The sequence below is a fragment of the Ostrinia nubilalis genome, chromosome 20 (genome assembly GCF_963855985.1).
Source record: "Ostrinia nubilalis chromosome 20, ilOstNubi1.1, whole genome shotgun sequence".
NCBI lineage: Eukaryota > Metazoa > Arthropoda > Insecta > Lepidoptera > Crambidae > Ostrinia > Ostrinia nubilalis.
In genome coordinates, this window is record NC_087107.1 from 4,078,333 (window position 1) to 4,099,431 (window position 21,099).

General features: G+C 36.8%; 1 protein-coding gene and 1 non-coding gene across 2 annotated transcripts in view; both read right to left on the reverse strand.

Moving 5' to 3' along the window:
- Window positions 1–2,022: 2,022 nt before the first annotated feature.
- The window catches only part of LOC135081489 (tRNA (adenine(58)-N(1))-methyltransferase catalytic subunit TRMT61A), a 95,358-nt gene continuing 76,281 nt past the window's right edge, over window positions 2,023–21,099 (reverse strand). The window contains exons 6-7 of the mRNA XM_063976204.1: window positions 2,447–2,576; window positions 2,023–2,153 (exon numbers count right to left, since the gene is read on the reverse strand). Coding sequence (XP_063832274.1) covers window positions 2,059–2,153; window positions 2,447–2,576 — 225 coding nt within the window. The 3' untranslated portion in view covers window positions 2,023–2,058. The remainder of the gene's footprint in view (window positions 2,154–2,446; window positions 2,577–21,099) is intronic.
- Window positions 17,599–17,737, reverse strand: LOC135081926 (U4 spliceosomal RNA). The gene has a single exon (XR_010259298.1). It is a non-coding gene; the product is annotated as a U4 spliceosomal RNA (small nuclear RNA).

Genomic DNA, 21,099 nt, shown 5'->3' on the forward strand with positions numbered 1-21,099 from the left:
AATGAAATTATATAATAGCGTCTAACGCTAAACATAAAATAATGCAATAAAACATGTGTACGTAAAACTGTAACGGCCTTAAATGCACCATTTTACATGGGATTTTAGAGTAGACATAGTCCATAATTGTATCTTACCTTACTAATAACACCTTTTGTAAACATTATGGAAGCAATAAACTATTGAGTATTGAGTAGACGTGGGACGTTATGTATTTCAAGGGGTATTTTTTTTAACAAAGTTTAAGTTCAAAAAGGTCACTATTACTTTCATAGTAAAAATTATGGGAAGAAAGAACGACCTCTAAACGTATCCACGTTTAACTTAATATCCTGTATTTTGATTTTTGACATACATATTATTTACATGTCTCTCTTCAGACTATCTTCCTTTGCTTCTTTTATTGTGAGAGCGAGAGGTCACATTCTTCGTTCTCATTCCTTCTTTTAAAATGACTTTAGTGGACTGACAATAGAAGTATTATGGAAACAAAAGAATGTATGTTCCTATGATATTGATATGGATTTTATTTGTTGGAAACAATATAGTAAATCGCTAGTATTGTCTAACGAATATAGTGTATAGTTTTTATTAGGAAGGAAAATATAAATTATATTAATGTAGCATGAACGAAGCACAACGTAATAATAATATTAATTTGAGATTCAAAAACCTATAATCGATTCGAATTTTATTTAATTTAGTTTTCATGATATTTACACTTTATACCTAACTTTATTTTATATTATAGATTTATGTTTACATTTTTAACATATTTTATAAGTTGTAATCTCGTAGGTGTATGAAATATGATTTTTCAGTCAATTATTTAATATCGGTTGAAATGAAAATTATTATTGTATACGAAAGATACAACAAAATGATTGTTTATCATGTGCTTTTATATGGCTATAAAATTAAAAAATTAAGTAAAATAATACATCATTTATGTAAGCCCCAAACACCTGTTAGAAATGATCGAAGATAGGCACCAATTAGCTAGATTTTGAATGAACTATAATAAAAAATAATAAATATTGATTAATCTTATCGCCTATTATTAAGTAGACTTTATTTATTAATATATATTAACTAAATTAGATTATATTGATAAAAGTAACATTTTCCTTATATTCTTAATGATATTTTCCAGACTGCTAATAACTTATGAGATCGCTTTGCCGTAATGATTGTGCTAAACATATCACTGCCTTTTAAAATCTCATTTTGGTTATCATTCCTTTTATTACGAAAATCTTTTTGAATATCGGTAAGGTTTCTTTTTATTCCACACGGCGCATCTACTGACAATATTGGCTAGTCGATGATATTTAATATAATCTAGACAATATGTATTTTATGTAGTTAACATAATATGTAATCGTGATTATTGCAATTTACAAGTGCGTTCTTTACACCTGGCCGGAAATGAGTTATTCAACTTCTTATCTTTTACTATCATTGTCAAGTAATAACTATTATGTCTGTAAAATTGACTCATAAATCCCGTGTGATATTAAAACTATGTACTAAAAAAATTACCAATGGCTTGTTTTTGAAAATAAAATGTTTCCTTTTAGTTGTCACTATTAAAAATCAAAACCTAAGCAAGCAGATCCGGGATAAAAGTCTAGTTAATTTGTAGATGCGTCTCTCAATAACAGATATATTATAGATCGTAATTAACGAATATCGATGCATGTTTTGCGATAAGTAAGAGGTATCCTTGTGTTTATTTCAATCGGTTATTTACTAATAGTTAAGTTGCCAGTCTATAATGCGTTTTTAAAAGCTTTCATTTATAAAATAAATTATTGTAACTCTCTGCAGTTGTTTTACTACACAAAACCTTATAAATCAAAGCCTTATGCCTTGTCTAGACTAGGTTTTTTGCTATCGTCGTATACTATGGCTCTGTGCAAAGTAAGATTCTTCACTCGTGGTCCGACAATTTTTGTCCCGTTCGTTATAAGATGTTCGATGTTCGTTTCTAGTAGAAATAAAATGCACTTTTATTAGAAATCCTTTTATTAATTTATTCTAATGTACAAATTGCTCTTAATCATTATTTGCCTCGTCGATAGCCATTTTTTCTCCATTTCCAGTTTCATTTTTTTCTACACTGATTTCAGACTTGGCACCTTTTTTGTTACCTGTAAAAATAACAATTGAACATTTTGAAAAACTGTTATTTGCAGTACGTGAATATTCCTATTTCTCGTCCTCACCACTGCAACTCTTTTATATAGATTTAGGGAAAAGTTATATAATTTGTCATTGGGGCAACGAAATTCATCAGAATAAAGTAGAATAAGAATATTTAAAGGAGTAAAAATACAAGTTACTGGGTTTTTTATCATCAGGCCGAAGATGGAAGTGAGCTTCGCCTGGAATACTCAACCACAATTACACAATATTATTCATTTTACATATTAAGTGAACATACTTCTAGCGAACATCGGAGGTAGTGTAGCCACGGTGAGGTATCCTGTGTGGCCGGGAGAGCTGGTCGGCCACGCGGCCACCACGAAAGTGGTGTCTCCGCTTGGTTTCTCTTCCACCGGCTTTTCGGAGCTCTGTAACAATGTAGAAATCTTTGTTAAACAAGTAATATCGTTAGACATACGAGTGCGGCGTTGATGAATTTTTGTTTCTTTTCGGCAAAAACTAAATTACGGATTTAGACGAAACCACATATTGTTATTTATACATTAGAATAACATTACGATATAATTTATAACGATATTGCGTCCTTTTCTGAAACAGAACGAAATTTAGGCGGGCGAAGTCACGAAGAAACGCAGCGTGGGACGTCCATCCACAAGGTGGGCCGACGACCTGATAAAGGTAGCAGGATGGTGCTGGATGCAGGCCGCTGCCAACCGTGCGATGTGAAAGTCATTGGGGGAGGCCTATGTTCAGCATTGGACGTCCTGTGGCTGAAATGATGATGATAATGAAGTCACGCGCAAAAGCTAGTTAGGAAGATATTTTACGATCAGTCTTAGTTAAGAGGAGATTGCTTCCGGTATTGAGGTAAAGGCGCTTATACATAACATAATGTATGGTATTTCATCAGTAGAATATTAGTTAATTTCTGAATCAACCACGTAGTAAGTGGCTGACGTCACCGGCGCACGCTTCCACACCTGCACAGTACGTGCGTGATGGGCGCACCTTCGCGCACAAAACGTGGTCTACGCTTTCGTTAGTTTATGCCTTTTGTATGAATGTGTTGTATGAAGTTTTGTATGGCCAGCATCAACATACGTTTTAAGCATTTAGTTGGGTTGCCGCACTTGCCGCTGTAGAGAAGCGTTACGTACGAGACGGTAAACCGTTTTTAGGGAGTATTTTTTTAACCGACTTAAAAAATGAGGTTTTCACATTCGAATAATATTAATATACGGTGCAACATTTTACTTATTGGTCTTGATCTTACTATTTACTGGATCTGTAGGTACTTTTTTATCTGCTGAGCTGACTAAAGATTTGAAGTTCTGGTAGATTTCGTTGCAAGGTTAGCAGTACCTCCTTCAGTTTTAATTCATAATAATAGATTTTATGCAAATCCAAAATCAGCAAGCCGCGTTAAGCTCACCAGTACATCAAGCGGGTCAGGGCGGAGCGCGCAATTATCGATGTCACGGCGGTCGGCTGTCCTTCGGGCCCATCTCTAACACTCGATCGCTTAGCGTTTACACGCTTCGATTGGCGAGGAGTTCACGATGCGGTAAATGCTGTTACTTACGCAGTGAAACATGTGTACTTATATTGCTTCATAGATGCAATGTAAGTAGCGTTGTAAAAGCCTGATGAAGAGATAAGAAATAACTTCTGTCGGGGCTCATTCGTTCTTGAAAGAATTATCTTGGCGTAACCACATAATCCTGTAACCCTGAAGGGTTTGAACTCTATAACTTCTGGGCACCGCTGTTCATAATAGCTGGTGCAAAAGCCAAAAAAAATATTTTTCCCTTTTTGGTTGCCAATATATTTTTATCAACGCCATTTGCAAAGGCATTAGGGGCAGCGTATCACCGCATTTATTGTTTACAGAATGTTCTAATAGGGCGACTAAAAACTTGTACGTTTGCACAATAAAATAAATACAATTCAAAACCGACATGTGTAAACACACATTCATTTACTATGGGAATCTCGCCGTTTTTTTCTCAACCTTTAATTATTGCCGTTAAAAGTAATTTCAAGGTGCTAATTGCATGAATGGACACTCGACAGATGATAGGCGAGTAATTTAAATATTTAAATTGTTTCTTGTTCATAATTAATGCCATACGTTAGGGATTCTCTCACGTAAGTTTGTTCATGAAGGTTATTATAATAATCGCTTATTTAGTTGTATGTAATAGTGATTTCTTAACCACTTTAAAGCCCGTGTAATGGCTATAGTCATGTTATTAGCTAATAGGTACTCCATCTTTACGCCATAATTCCCACTAGAGGACATTCTTTGGCTAAAGCTTTATGTTTAAGGCTCTACTGAAAGCACAAAAATTTAAGATAGTCCTGTCAAAATATGGCTAAGCTGATATAGATATTAAGTCATTTATTATACTTACAAAGTTAAGCAAGAACCAAACCACAAAAAGTTCCTAAACATAACAACTAAATACATTTTTGATTTGATTTGAGTGTAGAGTTACGGATTAGCAAGCTGAAGTGGCAATGGGCAGGGCACATAGTACACAGAACTGACGGCCGATGGGGCAGCAAGGTTCTGGAGTGGAGGCCACGCACCGGAAAACGCAGCGTGGGACGTCCACCCACAAAGTGGACGCGACCTGATAAAGGTAGCAGGAAGGCGCTGGATGCAGGCCGCTACCAACCGTGCGATGTGGAAAGTCATTGGGGGAGGCCTGTGTTCAGCAGTGGACGTCCTGTGGCTGAAATGATGATATGGTAAGATGTCGGTCCCGCCACCAGCCCGTGTCGGCGTTGTCGGCGCTGTCGGTCCGGCTTAGCGTCGCTATGAAGAGGCACCCGCTGTTCAGGACGTTTATTGTCATCTATATGGTAAGATACTACGTAGTACGCAGAACTGACGGCTGATGAGGCAGCAAGGTTTTGGACTGGAGTCGAGGCCACGTACCGGAAAACGCAGGTAAAGGTAGCAGGAAGGCGCTGGATGCAGGCCGCTACCAACCGTGCGATGTGGAAGTCATTGGGGGAGGCCTATGTTCAGCAGTGGACGTCCTGTGGCTGAAATGATGAGTGTATATTTCGATACTTAGTGCAGTTGTACCTTTCGCAATAGGAAGCCGAAGCCACCGCAATCTTGTCAATGACAGAGCGCGCACAGATTACAGGGCGGTTGGCTGCGCTTGCGCTTCCTCGCCATTGTTTTGGTGGTGCAAGGTTTAGGCGCTAAAATATAGGCATCGGAAGGATGCTTGCGAGTCTATTATCAAAAATGTTGGGCAAGCAGTATTAAATATTTGCAATATGTTTTAAAACAATCTTATTTTATTTTCTTTTGAATATAAATGTGCCTTGGCACTTTTTGTCTAGTCCTTTGACAGCTTTTTTTAACGACACAGTAAATAAGTCAAGTTATACTCGTAGAATGAATTCATATTAATTGTGAAAAATATAGCTCGATGCTTTACAACAAGTCAAAAGTGTGCCTAGTGTCCGAGGGTATGCCGAGTTAGGCAAAGAACAAAACGCCAGTTCCAGAGCATAGACAGTTTATTAAAAAATCAGACTGAAGTACTTATAAGCCGGAAAAAATACTTTGATATCGTGAGCTAAGTAAGAACAGTGCCATCTAGTTTACAACAAAGAAAATTAACATTTGACACTAAAAGCATATTCAAAGCGCTAGCTCAAACATACCGCCCACCAAGGACTTATTAGTCCTTCCTATATAAGTAATAACAATTATAAAGCAATCTTTAACTCTGACCTACATTTCTTAAGAATACCATAAACAACACTAGATCTCAAAACCCAAGTACATCGAACAGCTCCAAAAAGTACTCAACCGTTCGAAACAAATCAATTTTAAACTTCTTTGTCACAAACATTTCGCTGAGTTCTCAATATAATATAATAATAAAAATTTACAAAACATAAATAAATAGTATTCCAAAAGAAAGTTAAAAGTTTAATTCTCTGAAACATCAGTAGTCGATAGCGAACAAAGGTTTGAAGCTGGAAGCTGAATACTAGAATCTTTATAACGCGATGTTACAACTAGCGTAAGATTGTCATGAATGAAGTCTTACCCCCGCCCGTAAAACCATTTCGCGGGAGTTAATTATCCTCTCGTACTATGACAATATCTCCTAATTCTCCTAGCTTCAAATCTGTGGATCTAGTCCTCCATTCCTTTGAACCCCTGAAAAAACAATTATAAGATATTCTTTCTACCAACGTCGCCGGAAATGTTGAACCATTCTTTGACAGTTGCCAATGACGTTAAACTACGCACTTGCAGATTACCACAACTAACATCAGAAACAGTCAACAGCGGCTAAGTATGAATCGCAGGGCGTCCCAAAGGTTCAAGCTAACAGTCGATAATCTTGAATTTGATCACCTTCGTTTTCTCTTCATACTACTATCCTTTGATAGTCAACGTCGTTTTCTACAATCTTGACTTATCTGTCTCACGGTTGATATATTTTAAAGATGTGGGACAAGACAGAGAGGATGTAGTCGCCATCGCATAGTTGTATGCCGTAACTCCAGTTGTAATGTTGAACCCACCATCAATGTGACATTCAATGATAGTCCGTTTGCACTTCTATCGGACGCGTTAATAACTACTCTTGTTTTAGTAGTTCTTCTGTCCATTAGAATAACCGCTTGATGTGGCAACCGCACCCCTTTCTGAACTGTATTCGTCTCCTCCGTGACTTCTTCCATATGAAGCAAACTCTTGCAATACCTCAGAATAACCCTTTTAAACTTTCTGGGTTTTTGCTCCACCGTTTCTCAAGACAAGACAATAGTCTTTGAACAGCTACAGATCGCTTATCATCATACTCTTGTGACATATTTGTACGAAAAGGCAACTCTACAGTATAACGACCGGAACTATCTCTTCTTGTGGATTTCTGGTAGTAAATCTCATATACTTGCTCTTCAGGTGTTACGCTCTTCTTTACTAAGACGGGTTTCAATTCAAGCTTCAAAACCCTTTCAATAGTTCATCTTCTTCCAGTTTGACATGTAAACTCAAAATAACATTATCGCAATTTTGCTCCTCGTCATTCCCGCCCACCTGACCCGATAATACCCATCCCAGGTACGTATCCTGCGCAATAATTAGACCTGAAGGGCTCTTGATTAAACCTTCTTTCAGAATAGTACCATAAACATAGGAACCTAACAAACCATCTATTTTGTTTGGCGAATTGTATTTCGGGTCAGCTAAATTGATCCTACCTAATACGTGCCAGTTAGGTAGTACAAACTTTTTTGCGGTAAAATTGACGTAACTGTGTTAAGTACGTGTGCCCTAACCTGCACCTTGAATGTGGGGTCATTGAGCGACCGAATATTTACCATAACCTCATACCTCGAGGTTAAGCCGCTATGTCCACCACCCAATCCAGATATGCTGCTCTTAGCTGCAATTTTCCTCAGCCGTAACAACTGTACGGCTGCTTCTGATATGAACGATGCTTGCGACCCTTGATCAAGCAACGCTCTCAATATCAGAGGATAGCCAGTTTTGGACTCAGCTTTGATGAAAGCTGTGGCTAATAAGGTCTGGTTAGAAACCTTTCCTGTCACAAAATGGCTTACAATATTCGCGGTCTCATTCGTCTCACAAGACGATTCTGGCTGACTTTGCTCGATTTCTGATTCATCATCAGACAATTCAGTGGCTACTGCTGGCGTTAGTGAAGTTGGTCTACCATGAAGAAGCGTGTGATGCTTACCTGTACAAATGCGGCATTTAGTGAGAATTTGACACGACTTTCCAAGGTGACCTTTCCCAAGACAATTAAAACAAAGACCCAGTGACTTTACTATTTCATAACGAGTTGATACATCCTCTTTGGCAAATTGACTACAGAAATATAACCTGTGGTTATCATTACAGTGTGGATAAATATTATCTTTCATTTGATTAGGTTCTAAAAATTCCAATGCGCGAAACCGGGCTTCCAAAAACTCTTTGAATAGACAATACGATGGTAACTCTTTACCGCAATTATTTACGTGCAATTCCCACTGTTTTCTACATTCAGCGTCCAGCTTCAAACTGACATTAATAATGACAATGTCCCAGGATTCCGAATTAGTTCCTAAATTTGACAGTTCATGAATACAATCTGAAGTGGTATCTACCAGCTTTTTTAAAACTTGTGCAGACTCATAATTCATAGTGCGTTGACTAAACAATCGTTTAAGAATGCAATTAGACATAAACCTTTTGTTATCATATTATTATCTTTTTTGTAACAAATCCCAGCATTTTTTATAATTTAGAGTAGTTATAGGTATATGTTTAATCAATTGTTCAGCTTCGCCTGTTAATTGTGTTTTCAAATAATGCAAACGTTGGACATCCTCAAGAGTTGGATTGTTGTGAACCAAGGAAATAAATAAATCAGAATAATTACCATTAAAACCCGGAATACCTACATATTTTAGGCAGATTGACATTGTTATCTCTGATTTTCGAATTAAAATAAGGCGAATCTGAACAATCGGTACTTACAGGATTCAAGGATATAAGTGTAGTTTTTAATTCACTTTTATATACTAAGTACATTTCACAGCCGACTCCAAACACATCGTCCTCGATATAAGTAATTTCATCCAAGTCCGTCTTCTCATATGACGCTATAATCGATTCATGCCGTTCCATGAACTTGTTCATCAACGCCTCCAAAGCCTCCAGTCTCGCCGTGTCGAATGTTTCAGTAATCCGATCCTAGGGTGATTTCTTGAAGTTTATTCTTCCTTTTTCTATTTGACTTTTCAAATCATTCATTACTCTGAGTTCTGCATTAATTTTCGCAAATATTCTAAGTCCCCAAATTGCCGATTGAATTTCTTCTAAGTGTTAGAACTCACAATTTCGCTCTGAAATCGGGCATAGGTTCCCCGTAGTTCCACTTTTTGCGAAACTATTCTAAGTCCTAAACACTTAACTTCCAAAGTACTTACAGTTTTAACTTGCACTTCAATATTTTCCACATTTTCACTACCACACCAAATTTCCATTTCAATGTATCAACACGTTCAGTTTTCTGTCACTTCACCAAATGTCAGCACTGTCACTACTGTTTTTCTTTTTAAAACTTCATCGGTCTTCGTCTGTATCCAGCCAGCAGCGCCACTGTCCAAACCAAATGCCTCAACTTCGACACACCTCGTAGTTTGCTTTCTTCAAAAATGCTCCGTCTCGTAAGGACCCTGTCCGAGGGTATGCCGAGTTAGGCAAAGAACAAAACGCCAGTTCCAGAGCATAGACAGTTTATTAAAAAATCAGACTGAAGTACTTATAAGCCGGAAAAAATACTTTGATATCGTGAGCTAAGTAAGAACAGTGCCATCTAGTTTACAACAAAGAAAATTAACATTTGACACTAAAAGCATATTCAAAGCGCTAGCTCAAACACCTAGGTTATAGGACAACTGGGACACCAAACTAAATTAAGTATTAGGTACCAATCTTATAAATGTATTTAATCGGAAATTATGGACATTAGTAAAGCTTTAAATATTTAGACATTTTTTACCCTAAATGGCATATTTTTTACGTCCCTAAACACATAAGTGATGACCGCACGATTAGTCGGGCCGCGACCGCGATCACATAATTTGGCGACACAGACCGCAGCCTGAACTTGACGAGCGACCTTCACCTGAAGCATTAGCGATGACTCCGGCACTTGCCTGCGACATTAGTACAGACTTGGAAGGATCTCATTTAAAAATGTTTACTGGATAAAAGTACAAATTGACATTTAAAACAGGGCATTAGATTTTGTTCCGATTCATTTTTGCGTAACATTAGAGGCAGGAGTTGTCAATGCTAGTGCAAAGAACAATGGGACAAAACGTCCCCAGAACTGTAGCACTTTAATACTTTAATATCGATCTTTTTATCCGACTCCGCCAGAAGGAGGGTTATGTTTTTTGTTTGAGTATTGCATATGTTGTTCATAGGTACACAAGATATTACCGAGTATTAACAATACCAAATCTGGTATTTGCGAGTACATGAGTCAACAGCAGAGCTCTAATATTAATTATAATATTTATTTGTATTAGACCTCAAACAATGTTACAAAAATATAAATGTTGATAAGTCACATAAATCATATACGTGCAAAAAGCTCCTTTTCTATCGGCTTTCGATTATAACATGTTTATTTTAGGAAGAATTTTGCCCTGTTCATGGGCTAAATTTAATTCTTTCTAAAATAAAATCCAAGCCAGTTCATAGGCGACGGTAACCAACGATTTTCAGCATATTTGATGAAGATCCTCGCCCCGCAATAAGCCGCACTAATTGAAGTCGGGTAAGTTACGGTGCCCTGAATCATCCGCACTCATTACCACGTCCGTCGGTGAGCCTAGCAATTCTGCAGAATTAACATGCCATAATCGCCCAATTAGGGCATATTGAAAAACTGGCGAAGTGCGTGCTGAAGTTGTATTTTTAAGGTTCCTTGCAAGTACCTACATACTCTTAAAATGTTTTTGTTTGATTAATCAGAATAAGAGGAAAAATTATACGAAGAAGAAAACAAGAAAGGCTTCCTAGTCTTAAGTGTGAAAGACTAAGACTTGATGAGATTTTATCCCAACGAGTACTTAACTGTGTTATTCGTTTCGGTGTGACACGTTGGGAACAGGCGCATTAAAAAAAATGAATGAATTTTAAAGACGCATCATCAAATACCATGTCATTGTATCACATTCCTGAATACCTATAAGAGAGTTGTTTAAAAACCTTTAAAGCCAAACATTTCGAGCGATCGAATGAGCGCTGCTGTTATGAGGAACGGATAGACATCACAGGGTAGCAATAAGGTCCTCATTGCAACCCCTCGGGTAACCCTGAAAGTGGCCGGCGGTTTGACATTAACAGAGATATCAAGACATTAAGCGAAGCGATGCGATCGGCGCGCGCGCACGCACCGCAATTACGTGGCATAAATCTGGCGCTGTGATCGATGCGGTTGTTCGCTATTGATTTATCGCCGCTTTTGTGGGTATCTATCTTTGTTTTAGTGTTTAGCCTTACGCCCGGCCGGCGTATTATTATTTATTATTATTATTTATTATTTATTTATCTCTAGTAAAGTTTATAGAGCCGATCCAAGAGTTTAAACTCTAACAAACTAGACGACGACTACGTAATGGGATTGTTTATATGTAACCTAATTTCAATATGTTTATAACAACGTTTAAGTTACAGATCGCAAGCTCGTTGTACATTTGTTATTAGTGAAATTTCAATAACTTGATCGTTTAGTTCCATTTACATAGATTGGATAAAGATATTTAATGTGTCTATTGATTCTTGGTGCGACCGTGTGTGGCCGCAATTTTATGGCTAAGTTGTTAATTCATGATATGAAAATAAGGCATGGTAAACTTAACAATGTTTATCAATTGGATACATACGTACCAAGCCACACAGACACTAATCTCGGGCATAAAGACCCAAGCAGCAGGCCAGATAAATTCCCCGTAAAATGTGTTTAATTTCAAAACTGCTTACTGGCCAGTAAATATAAGTATTTTATTCCGTGTACTTTAAGATAGAATAAATTAAAACCGTCTCTATAGATTACGTTTGCCTCCCCAAATAAACATAAAATAGATAAGCGTTCCAAAACATTAAAAAGTAAACGATGAGTTTCTAATACCGACGATTAAACGCGCATAAAGGCCAGATTAAAACATAAAACCTTCATGCTGTCAACACAGAATTTAACCTCTCCACTGGATGACATAAATAAAAAGAGAATAAAAGTCGAGAAAAAAAAGGAATAACGAGCAAAGAGGCGCATTAACAGCCGAGATAAGAGAGATGGACGAGCACTCAGCAACGGGCGAGTTTATTATTTATTGACACTTAAAATAATTACTTACCGGTCGGTTGGCCCGTGCCGAAATGTGGTTCGGAGTCGAAGACCTCCGGCGGCAATGGGCGAAATAATGCGATGACACTAGCGATTCGTTTTTGTTCTCCTTAGCCGCTAATGATGTTACAATTTAGATGGATTTTCCAACGATTACTTCTTTGGAGTTCCAGGAGTTGAGGGTGCAAGTAATTTACGGGGTACCATGTTGATATGGGACGTGTTTATTTCACCTCCAGTTCATCGAGAGGTTTAATAAGATTAATATACCTAAGGATTAATAGGTAAGACATAAGTCACTTCATACTCTTTGATCAATTAAAGAAAACCTAGAGTTCCTAAGTCCAGTTAACAATTTGCATTCGATATAATTATGACGGTGCCATTAAGTACTTCAACATTAATGTCAAAATGCTCAAAAAGTGATTAATAGGTGAAAGAAACAAGACGGGCGCATGTGTCTGTTTTTTCTCTACATCGTTACTCGTGGAAACGATTCACAACTTAGAGCCTTAAATAGTTATTGCTTTAAAATAAATAAAGCGTCATTAAAATTAATATTTATTAGTTATTGACCAAACATTCGCTACCAGCGCTATCACTTGCGCGCGCGCAGACGTCTACATCACGTCGTGTCGCGCTGACAGCTACACGCCTCCCGATAGCGATTCGCCGCTTTTCGGCATTTGCATACGTGTTGAATTGATTTTTTATCGAGCGCAGGCTTGATACATTACTGTAGGACTGACAGCGTTATAATTGGAGTGTTGAGTACAGTTGTAAAGCTTTTTTTTAATTCTGGATTGGTTAATGTAGATTATGATGAGTAATGAGGTCAGATTTTAGCGGAACTGGCACTGACAAGATTTAAAAGAGTTTCTATTAGGATTAATTAGAGTGAAGATACTGAAGAGGTAGATAGGAAGAATCTGTGAAGTATTAAAAAGGAAACAAAATAAAGTGGACATTTCAGCGACTTAACCAAAATATCCAAAATGCTTATAGCATATGGAAAAGGGCCAACAAATAACCATAGACCAGAATGATCCTTACAATTTAACATTGCGGCAAAACTGCAACCACTTTACTAACTAATGTGGTCTGCGGTGACGAACATTATGGACGTAAAAGAAAAAATAAGTATAAAACTGTAGGTACACAGAAACGGAAAACATGAATCTTAAGATTCATGAAAAATCTTAGGATAATTAACTTTTATACAGTCCAGTGCTTTTATTTATATTAGAGGCGCCACGTAAGCTCTCAAATAAGCTTTAGTAATTCTCTCAAGCAGATACAGGGTGTACAATAGAGCATTCACTAGAGCTACAAAGACACAAACTTACATCAATAGGGGAAATTTTTTCCGAGACTGGCCGCTAGTATGTCTAGGCTTTTCATACAAAGTTAAATTACATTCTTACATTAAGGTTTAAGAATGAAGCATTAGATTTGTATTTTGATGTAGCTCTTATAGAAAAACATTTTAGGATTACGCATGAGCCTGACTGAGTTCTATTAGATGAGATGCAGGCCAAGAGCTTCAACAACGTCAAAAAAAATCTGCAAATTATATTAGAGAATACGTATTTTCAGACTTCGTTTTCAATTACACCCTGTACGCACGCGCAAGCCGGGAGGTTCTCGATTACGCAACGATTAAGCGAGCGGTATCGTAAATCAATCGCGCCATTACGCCGATCTGTCAGTAATGAGCGCATGGATCGGCGCGCGCGCAGCGTCGCGTCCATAATTGGCTCTTCCGAGAACTACATTTGCATAGTTCAGTTTTGGCACTTTTTAAATGATTAGTCAGCTGTTTGTTTGATTTAATGACAATTTAATACTACTTAAATATCTAATACTGTACGACCCACCATTTATTATTTAACTTTAGGTACTCGTAGGAGTCGTAGGTTACCCTTTCAGCAGCTCTGTTAGACGCTTGCTACACTTAATATGCTCGTGGTGCCTCGATAATTTCGAAAATTAGTTAGTTGGGATGGATGTTATTTTGTCACGTAAAAATGCTGAACAGATTTCGTTGAAACTTTACCACTTAAAAAGTTCAAACGTCAGGTTTAACGAAATCTACGACGACGATCTTTTAGCCTAGTTTCTCTCCACAGAATCTAAGTTCAATTCCCAGGTAGGACACAACTTGAGAAACACTCTTGTCGACTATTCTGGTAACCTTTAACAATAAATGGTCGAGAATGCCACACGGCAGTAAGTTCTTTTGTACCTCAATTTTTGTATGCAATAATTTAAATAAATAAAGTAATAAAAAATATGTTGCAGCTGCAGCCCTACCACAGATTTTTCGATGCGTGCCCGCTGTGACATTCCGCGCGCGGCGGGCCCGAACGTGCCTTGGACCGGCTACCGTTGACGGCTTTTTCGACACAATCTGCCGTCACCCGCGGCCATCGCTCATTCAGATAATAATATGTAAACACGAGCAAAAACCGAGAGTAATGCGCCGAGGCGTTGCTTTTGATAAATGCCCGGTTGGTTAATGGGTGTTTTTTGCTAAATGAGCTGGTGTTTAGGCGAATTTACTTACGAGTAAAAAAAGTATGTTTCTTGTCAAAAGATTATATTCTTAACACTGAATGTGCTTAGCAGCGTAAGAATACTTAAGAAATGGTTTAAAGACAGTTTAGATCTCCCCCGGGACAAGGACAAAGACGTAGGCTTTCACTGGTTAGGTTTTTATTGGCAGTCAAGCTGTAGATTCTGGTTACACAGGAGATGCAGCAATGGGAACGAGAGGTGGGTATAGTTCCCTAATAGCAAATATTTGGTATTTTAGTATCAATCTTGTCACAATTAAGTTGTTGAATAGCTGGTGGTGAAAACCAAGATGTACCTAGGTTTGTTAGAGGTGAAGAAGCCTTTGTCCAGATCAGATGAGATGACTCTAGCGACAGTCTTATAGTGGAGTGGTGTCATATTCCACTGGTATGATATAAGTGTGATACAGTTTAGTAAATGTGCCCTTTTAAAGGTTCCAAATTCCATATTCATTTAACAAACCAGTTGCCTTTTTAAACTGATCCGGCTTTACTTTCATAAACACTTACATCTATGTCGCAATTCATCTGAAAACATAATAAGCCTTTAAATGTTTTTGTTTTAGCCAGTTAAGTGCTTGCGGTCGTGGCTGCCGCGTCCTCAGGACCTAAGGTCAAGTTCGGTTGGGCAAGACCGATTCGGCTTTCGAAATTAGCGTGTCATAACGCACACTTATCCACTCATTCACGAGTAATTAATCGCGAGTGAAGTGTGGATGATGTGTGATGTGAGTACTGAGCACATTGAAAAAAACCTATGAAGATTTTAGTTCTTGAAAGTATCCGCTAGGCCTGGAGACGCTGTACAATCTGTCATATTTTTTGTTAATATTTTACGCAGTCGTTAGCGACGAGACGTTTAAATGTAGATAACATTAAGCTCGCACTAAGCACACTAAGCGCATTGAGGTTGCCAGCTAAAATTAGGCGCTATGAAGTTTAGAAGACACTCGGAAGACTACAGACTTTTAGTCGGCCGATAGTTTGGTCGGGCTGTTGATCAGTATGAACATGAAGTGTGAACATTACACCGATTTGGTATCGGCCGATGCCTCAAACAAATTGAAAGCCAACCAAACTATCGGCCAACTAAAATTCTGTAGTCTACGGATTGTCTTAGGCAAGGTTCGCCCCATACTGCAGTTTCATCAATATCCGTTCAGTAGTATTTGCGTAAAAGAGTGACAAACACCCATCCATCTTTACAAACTTTCATATTAATAGGAATTAGTTGGAAGTAGGAAGAATAGGACAAACAGTATGATGCGCAAATGATAACTACGAGTATAGGTCCGTATTTTTATGCCAAAGTGAATTTGACGGGCGTAGTCGCGGACAAAACCTAGTGCAGTAATAAACTCAAGTGATGTCTTATCTAACCCTGCACAAACTGACCCCACAGCCGTGGTGTCAAATATTAGTCAACTACCAGATGTCGTAAGTCGTTTTACACTACTCCCGTAGGTTCTGCTGTGATTAATGGTTGTAATTAGCCGCAATCAAAGGGGCCTTGATCCGCGCCCGATCAGATATCGTGATTGTGATTGACTTCCACTTTCGAACGCTATGGAATTTGGTATCGATTGGGAGTTTATGTCTTCGTACTATACCTAGGCGTTTGGTGTTCGTATTTCATTGTAGAAACACAAAAAACTAAGGAAAACCGAATTTAGAAGATTTTTTTTAAAGCCGCTATCACACTCTAGACCGAATGCGAGTACCTATTACAATGGAATTTATAATGTGAGACCTAATATTTTTTTCCGGATATTGATTGTCGTAGTCTTGGCAAGTTGCCATTTTTACACCAAAATCTCCACCAAAAATAAATATGCCACAAATTACTTAATTTGAAAGAAAGAAAGAAAAAATGTTTATTCAGTATCATCGACAATACACTTAACTTACAACAACACTTAAAAAATATTTAACGAGTAGGTAATTACAATGAAACTGAAAAGGTATCCCCACTCAGCATGGTGTGGTAGCATCTCAGTAGATAATGCCACGACGCTGGCAATTTTCATTCTTTTGTACTATTTTATTTAAAATAGTAATTTTAATTAAATAACAAATATGTACCTACAATTTCCTTCAAAACTGTATAGGACTCTCCTTGAAAAAAAAAAGGCACCCAATGTAATGGAAAACATATCGATAAAAAATATTTCAAACAGTATAATCACAACGGCTTGGTTACCGATACCAATTATACCTATATCGATACCAAATACTATCACAAACCACACGCATGGCCGCCAGTAATGCGATTATGCACACTCCGGCTTACGATACGCTTTCACTGTGTCACAAATATGTGACATTTTAAATCGGCTGATCGATTTGTTAATTTTTTAATCCAATTTGATTCGGTCATTTGTTAATGAGACTAAGCGATGTTATGACCACAACAATGAGTACAGTGTCTATGACATTGTTGGGTTATTTATTTTATTTATTACTAGCTTTTGCCCGCGGCTTCACCCGCGTGAAATTTCGTTTGCCACAGATCGTCATAAATTATAGCCTATATGTTATTCTGGGTTATAAACAATAATACTGTAAAGTTTCATCAAAATCCGTTCAGTAGTTTTTGCGTGAAAGAGTAACAAACATCCAGACATCCAAACTTTCGCATTTATAATATTAGTAGGAGTAGGACTAATTGAAATAAAATACAAAATCTAATCTATTATTATTACGAAAATAATAATTTATTTAACTCACAAAAAATTTAATTGGTTAACAAAAAACATGACCATCTTTTTAGCCAGATCGGATAAAAATGACCATTGTTTAATCACATTCATGACACGGTTCACAAATGGCAAATTATAAACCAAACATAAAGCATTATTTTGGTCGAGTCAATCGCTACATTGTGACGCGCCTGGCGCGGTGACTCACGTTCGAGAGTCGAATGAGTGGATTCTTAGGCCTTTACGGCCGTTCAAAAATTGCCATAGCGGACGGTATTTCACGTCCACAAGGCGGGGTATTGGTAAAGTTTTCAACTAGCAATAATCGCACCTCGGATTAACCTCATTGGTTACGATATTGCCTCTGCGCAAAGTTAACATGTCGAAGAAACGCCGGGGTACTTAAGGATCGGAAAAAATCAAATGAAACCGCGAACTAAAGTACTGTCAGCGCCATCTGTTGAAATTTGGTGAAACTAGGTCGCTCAGCCGGCTGGTTCACGCTCCACATAAAGATTAGGGTGACGACGCGGCTTGTCGCGGTGCCGAAATAGAATATTCTGCGTTGGGTGAAAAAATATGTTTATCAGAATGAATTATTATTTGTACCTATTTATATTTTTGGTGTATCTTAGGTTATTATTATTGTAACATTATATTAATTGAGATATAGATAAATTATATAGTATAGGTGAACGATGAAATACTGATTATACTGAATGGTTTTGTACTAGAAATGTATTATTATTTAATTAATTATTTTTAAAATAAAGTGACTCATCGGGTTAAGTACCTACTTAACCAGCAGTTATTTATCTACTAAGATAAGATACACATATTACACATACAATAAAAACATACTTTAAATAAATTAAGAAACAGAAGAATTTTTATACTGAACTAGAAATAATATGATTTATGATTATTATTTTTAGCAAAGATTATTTTATTATCTTTTCTTATATAATTTTGATTTGAATAGTAAAATTTTTGATTTTTAATTTACAATTTAATTTTGATTAAAATAGTAAAATTAAAAATTTTTGATTTACAATTTAATTTTGAATTTTTTTCTTATATTTTTACACACAGTTCGACTTCAAACTAAATCAGAAGGTTTCGGCTACGAGCTACAGATATCTGATAAACAAAAAAATACTTCAGTCATCCTAATCGATTGGAACTTCGGAGATGTTTCCACGCAAACTGGCCGAGACGAATCGCGTGGCGAAAACGCGGGCACGTCTAAGGGTAGTGAATGAAGAGGTATTGACGAGTGCGCGGTCACGACCTCTTTGTGAGGTTTTTGTGAGGTCGTGATTATGTACCTTCCGTGTCGGGTCGGATTTGTGGCCGGTTGTCCAGTGGTGCCGACATTTTAGGGGTTTAGTTGAGAATTAGGTATTAATTTTCAAAACTAACGATGGTTTCAAAATTTCAAAGATAGTGTGGTTTATCAATATCATGCAATAACTTCCTGCTAGATCAAACTACAATTTAATTCAATGCTTATGAATCATTCTTCGATAAAGAAGCACAATCATTTGCTGATATTTGTTTATTGACATAAATATGCCTACACGTGTAATGTTTTTATAAATGATTATGAATAATGGAAAATAATAATACTCTGGGGGATTGAATGCGATTTGGATTGGAACCGGTTTTGTGAAGGGAAACATAGTGCCGTTAATACAACGGAATCAAAGACGAGGAACATCCCCATTTTTTATTACTTTTACATTCGTGCTTTACAAACAAATCAAATACAACGACTGAATTAATTATAATGAATATTAAGTTATACAGGGTGTTAGGTAAATGGGTATATGAGCCGACACTATCCCATGTTAACATGGGCATATAAATGGTATGGTGAAGTCAGAAATTTGATATCATTATTTTATTTTTTTCAATTTTTATACAAAATAAATTTTATAAAATCCGATTTATATGAAAATTAAAATAATTAAAATGAAGATATCAATTTTCTGACTTCACCATACCATTTATATGCCCATGTTAACATGGGCTTGTGTCGGCTAATTAAATTGTAGTTTGATCTAGCAGGAAGTTATTGTATGAAAAATTAAAAAAAAAACAAGTTGCAATAGTTCAGTAATTTACATAAAAAAGCGATGTAGAAATTATGACGGATACATTAAATTTCAAGATAAACATTTAAATTACATTCAGTAAATCACATCACAACAACCCTTCAACAATCGTATCGTGTCGACACAAATGGACCACCACCGGGTCAGGCTCTCGTGACACGCCACGGTCCACCGGCCACCATTTCTTCCCTCTGAACTCCTCAATGGACATTGTCACTCCGCAAAAAACATCAGAAGATCCTAAAAACTGTACCGTCTTTTGTTTATTTCAAACTGGACCGTGCGATCACGAATTTGATGGTTATTTTCATCTCGGTACTCTTTTTTGAGGATTCGATGCAGTTTATTGTTTCCTCGTTTAGATAGGGTTGTGTTTTTGTATGACAAACCATTATCCAATTGTAATAACTTTGGATGATAAGGTAAATAAATTGGTTAATAAAAATACGGAAAATAATGTCTTAGAATGTGGATGATGATGTAGAGAATTTGCGATTGATTCCAAAACATCATTGGAAAATATTATTTATCCTACCAACATAATACATTAGTCAAACTTGCCTTGTTCGCTGCTTGTGAAAAAAATCTGTAAGATTGACTCAGTTGCTGCAACTGAGTTGCACCATTAGCTTTAACAAATTATGTCAAAAATCTGTCAACTCTATCACCAGTTATCGTTATAGTTACCGTTAAATTAGGTGGTGAAACTCAGCCTTAGAAGTTAAGTAATTACCTTCTTCTTCAATTGCTCTATAGAAGAAGAAGAAAATATTGTAGAAAAGAAAATGTTGCAAAATAGAACCAGGATCTACACTAGCTTCCAAGTAGCAGTACAAAGAAAGCGCCGTAACTCAACGACACATGACCGTGACACCCGCAATCAATCAGATTAATCGATAATCGATATAGATCATCCTTCAAGCAATCGATTTGAAATCGAAGATTAATCGGCGCGGGGCCACCCTGAAACAATAGGCCAGCAATGAGCTCATTTACTAGTTGGGCAATAGCTTTGTTCTATGGTAATTAATTGAGATTTTGTTAAGAAATCCTCAATTTAATTGCTTTCGGATTTAGAGTATTGTTGTGACTGGAATATGGAATAGTGATAGTAAATAGGTAAATGGATTTTTTATTTAATCACTCCCTTGTTTTTAAAAGACTGCAGCAGCTGTTATTTTATTTATGAACTAAGTACATTTTAAGCTTAGTCACTTTATAGACTGTTGATTGTTAAATTTATGAGCTCAAAAGATTATTTGATATTGTAATTTATTAAGGGAAATGATACTTGTTTATTTAACTCCACTTTCTTATTAACAATAACAAGTAATAATACACTTCAGTTTTTTAAGGATAATCGTTTTCGTCGCAGCCCGTGCTTTATTTACATGAAATAGATTTCAGGAGTGGTTTTACTGTATGCGTAATTATGCATGAGATTTCCAAAGTTATGAGTATGAAAAAAGCTACAATTTTCGAATTTTCACAGAGCCAATTTTTTGTGTTAGTTACAATATCGACGTCATAGAATTTTCTGTAGCCACGACATTCTAAGAAGATCCTTGTTGTATTGCCAAAGAGTTCCTTTGAAAAGTGAAATTCGTGGGGTTACGTAACT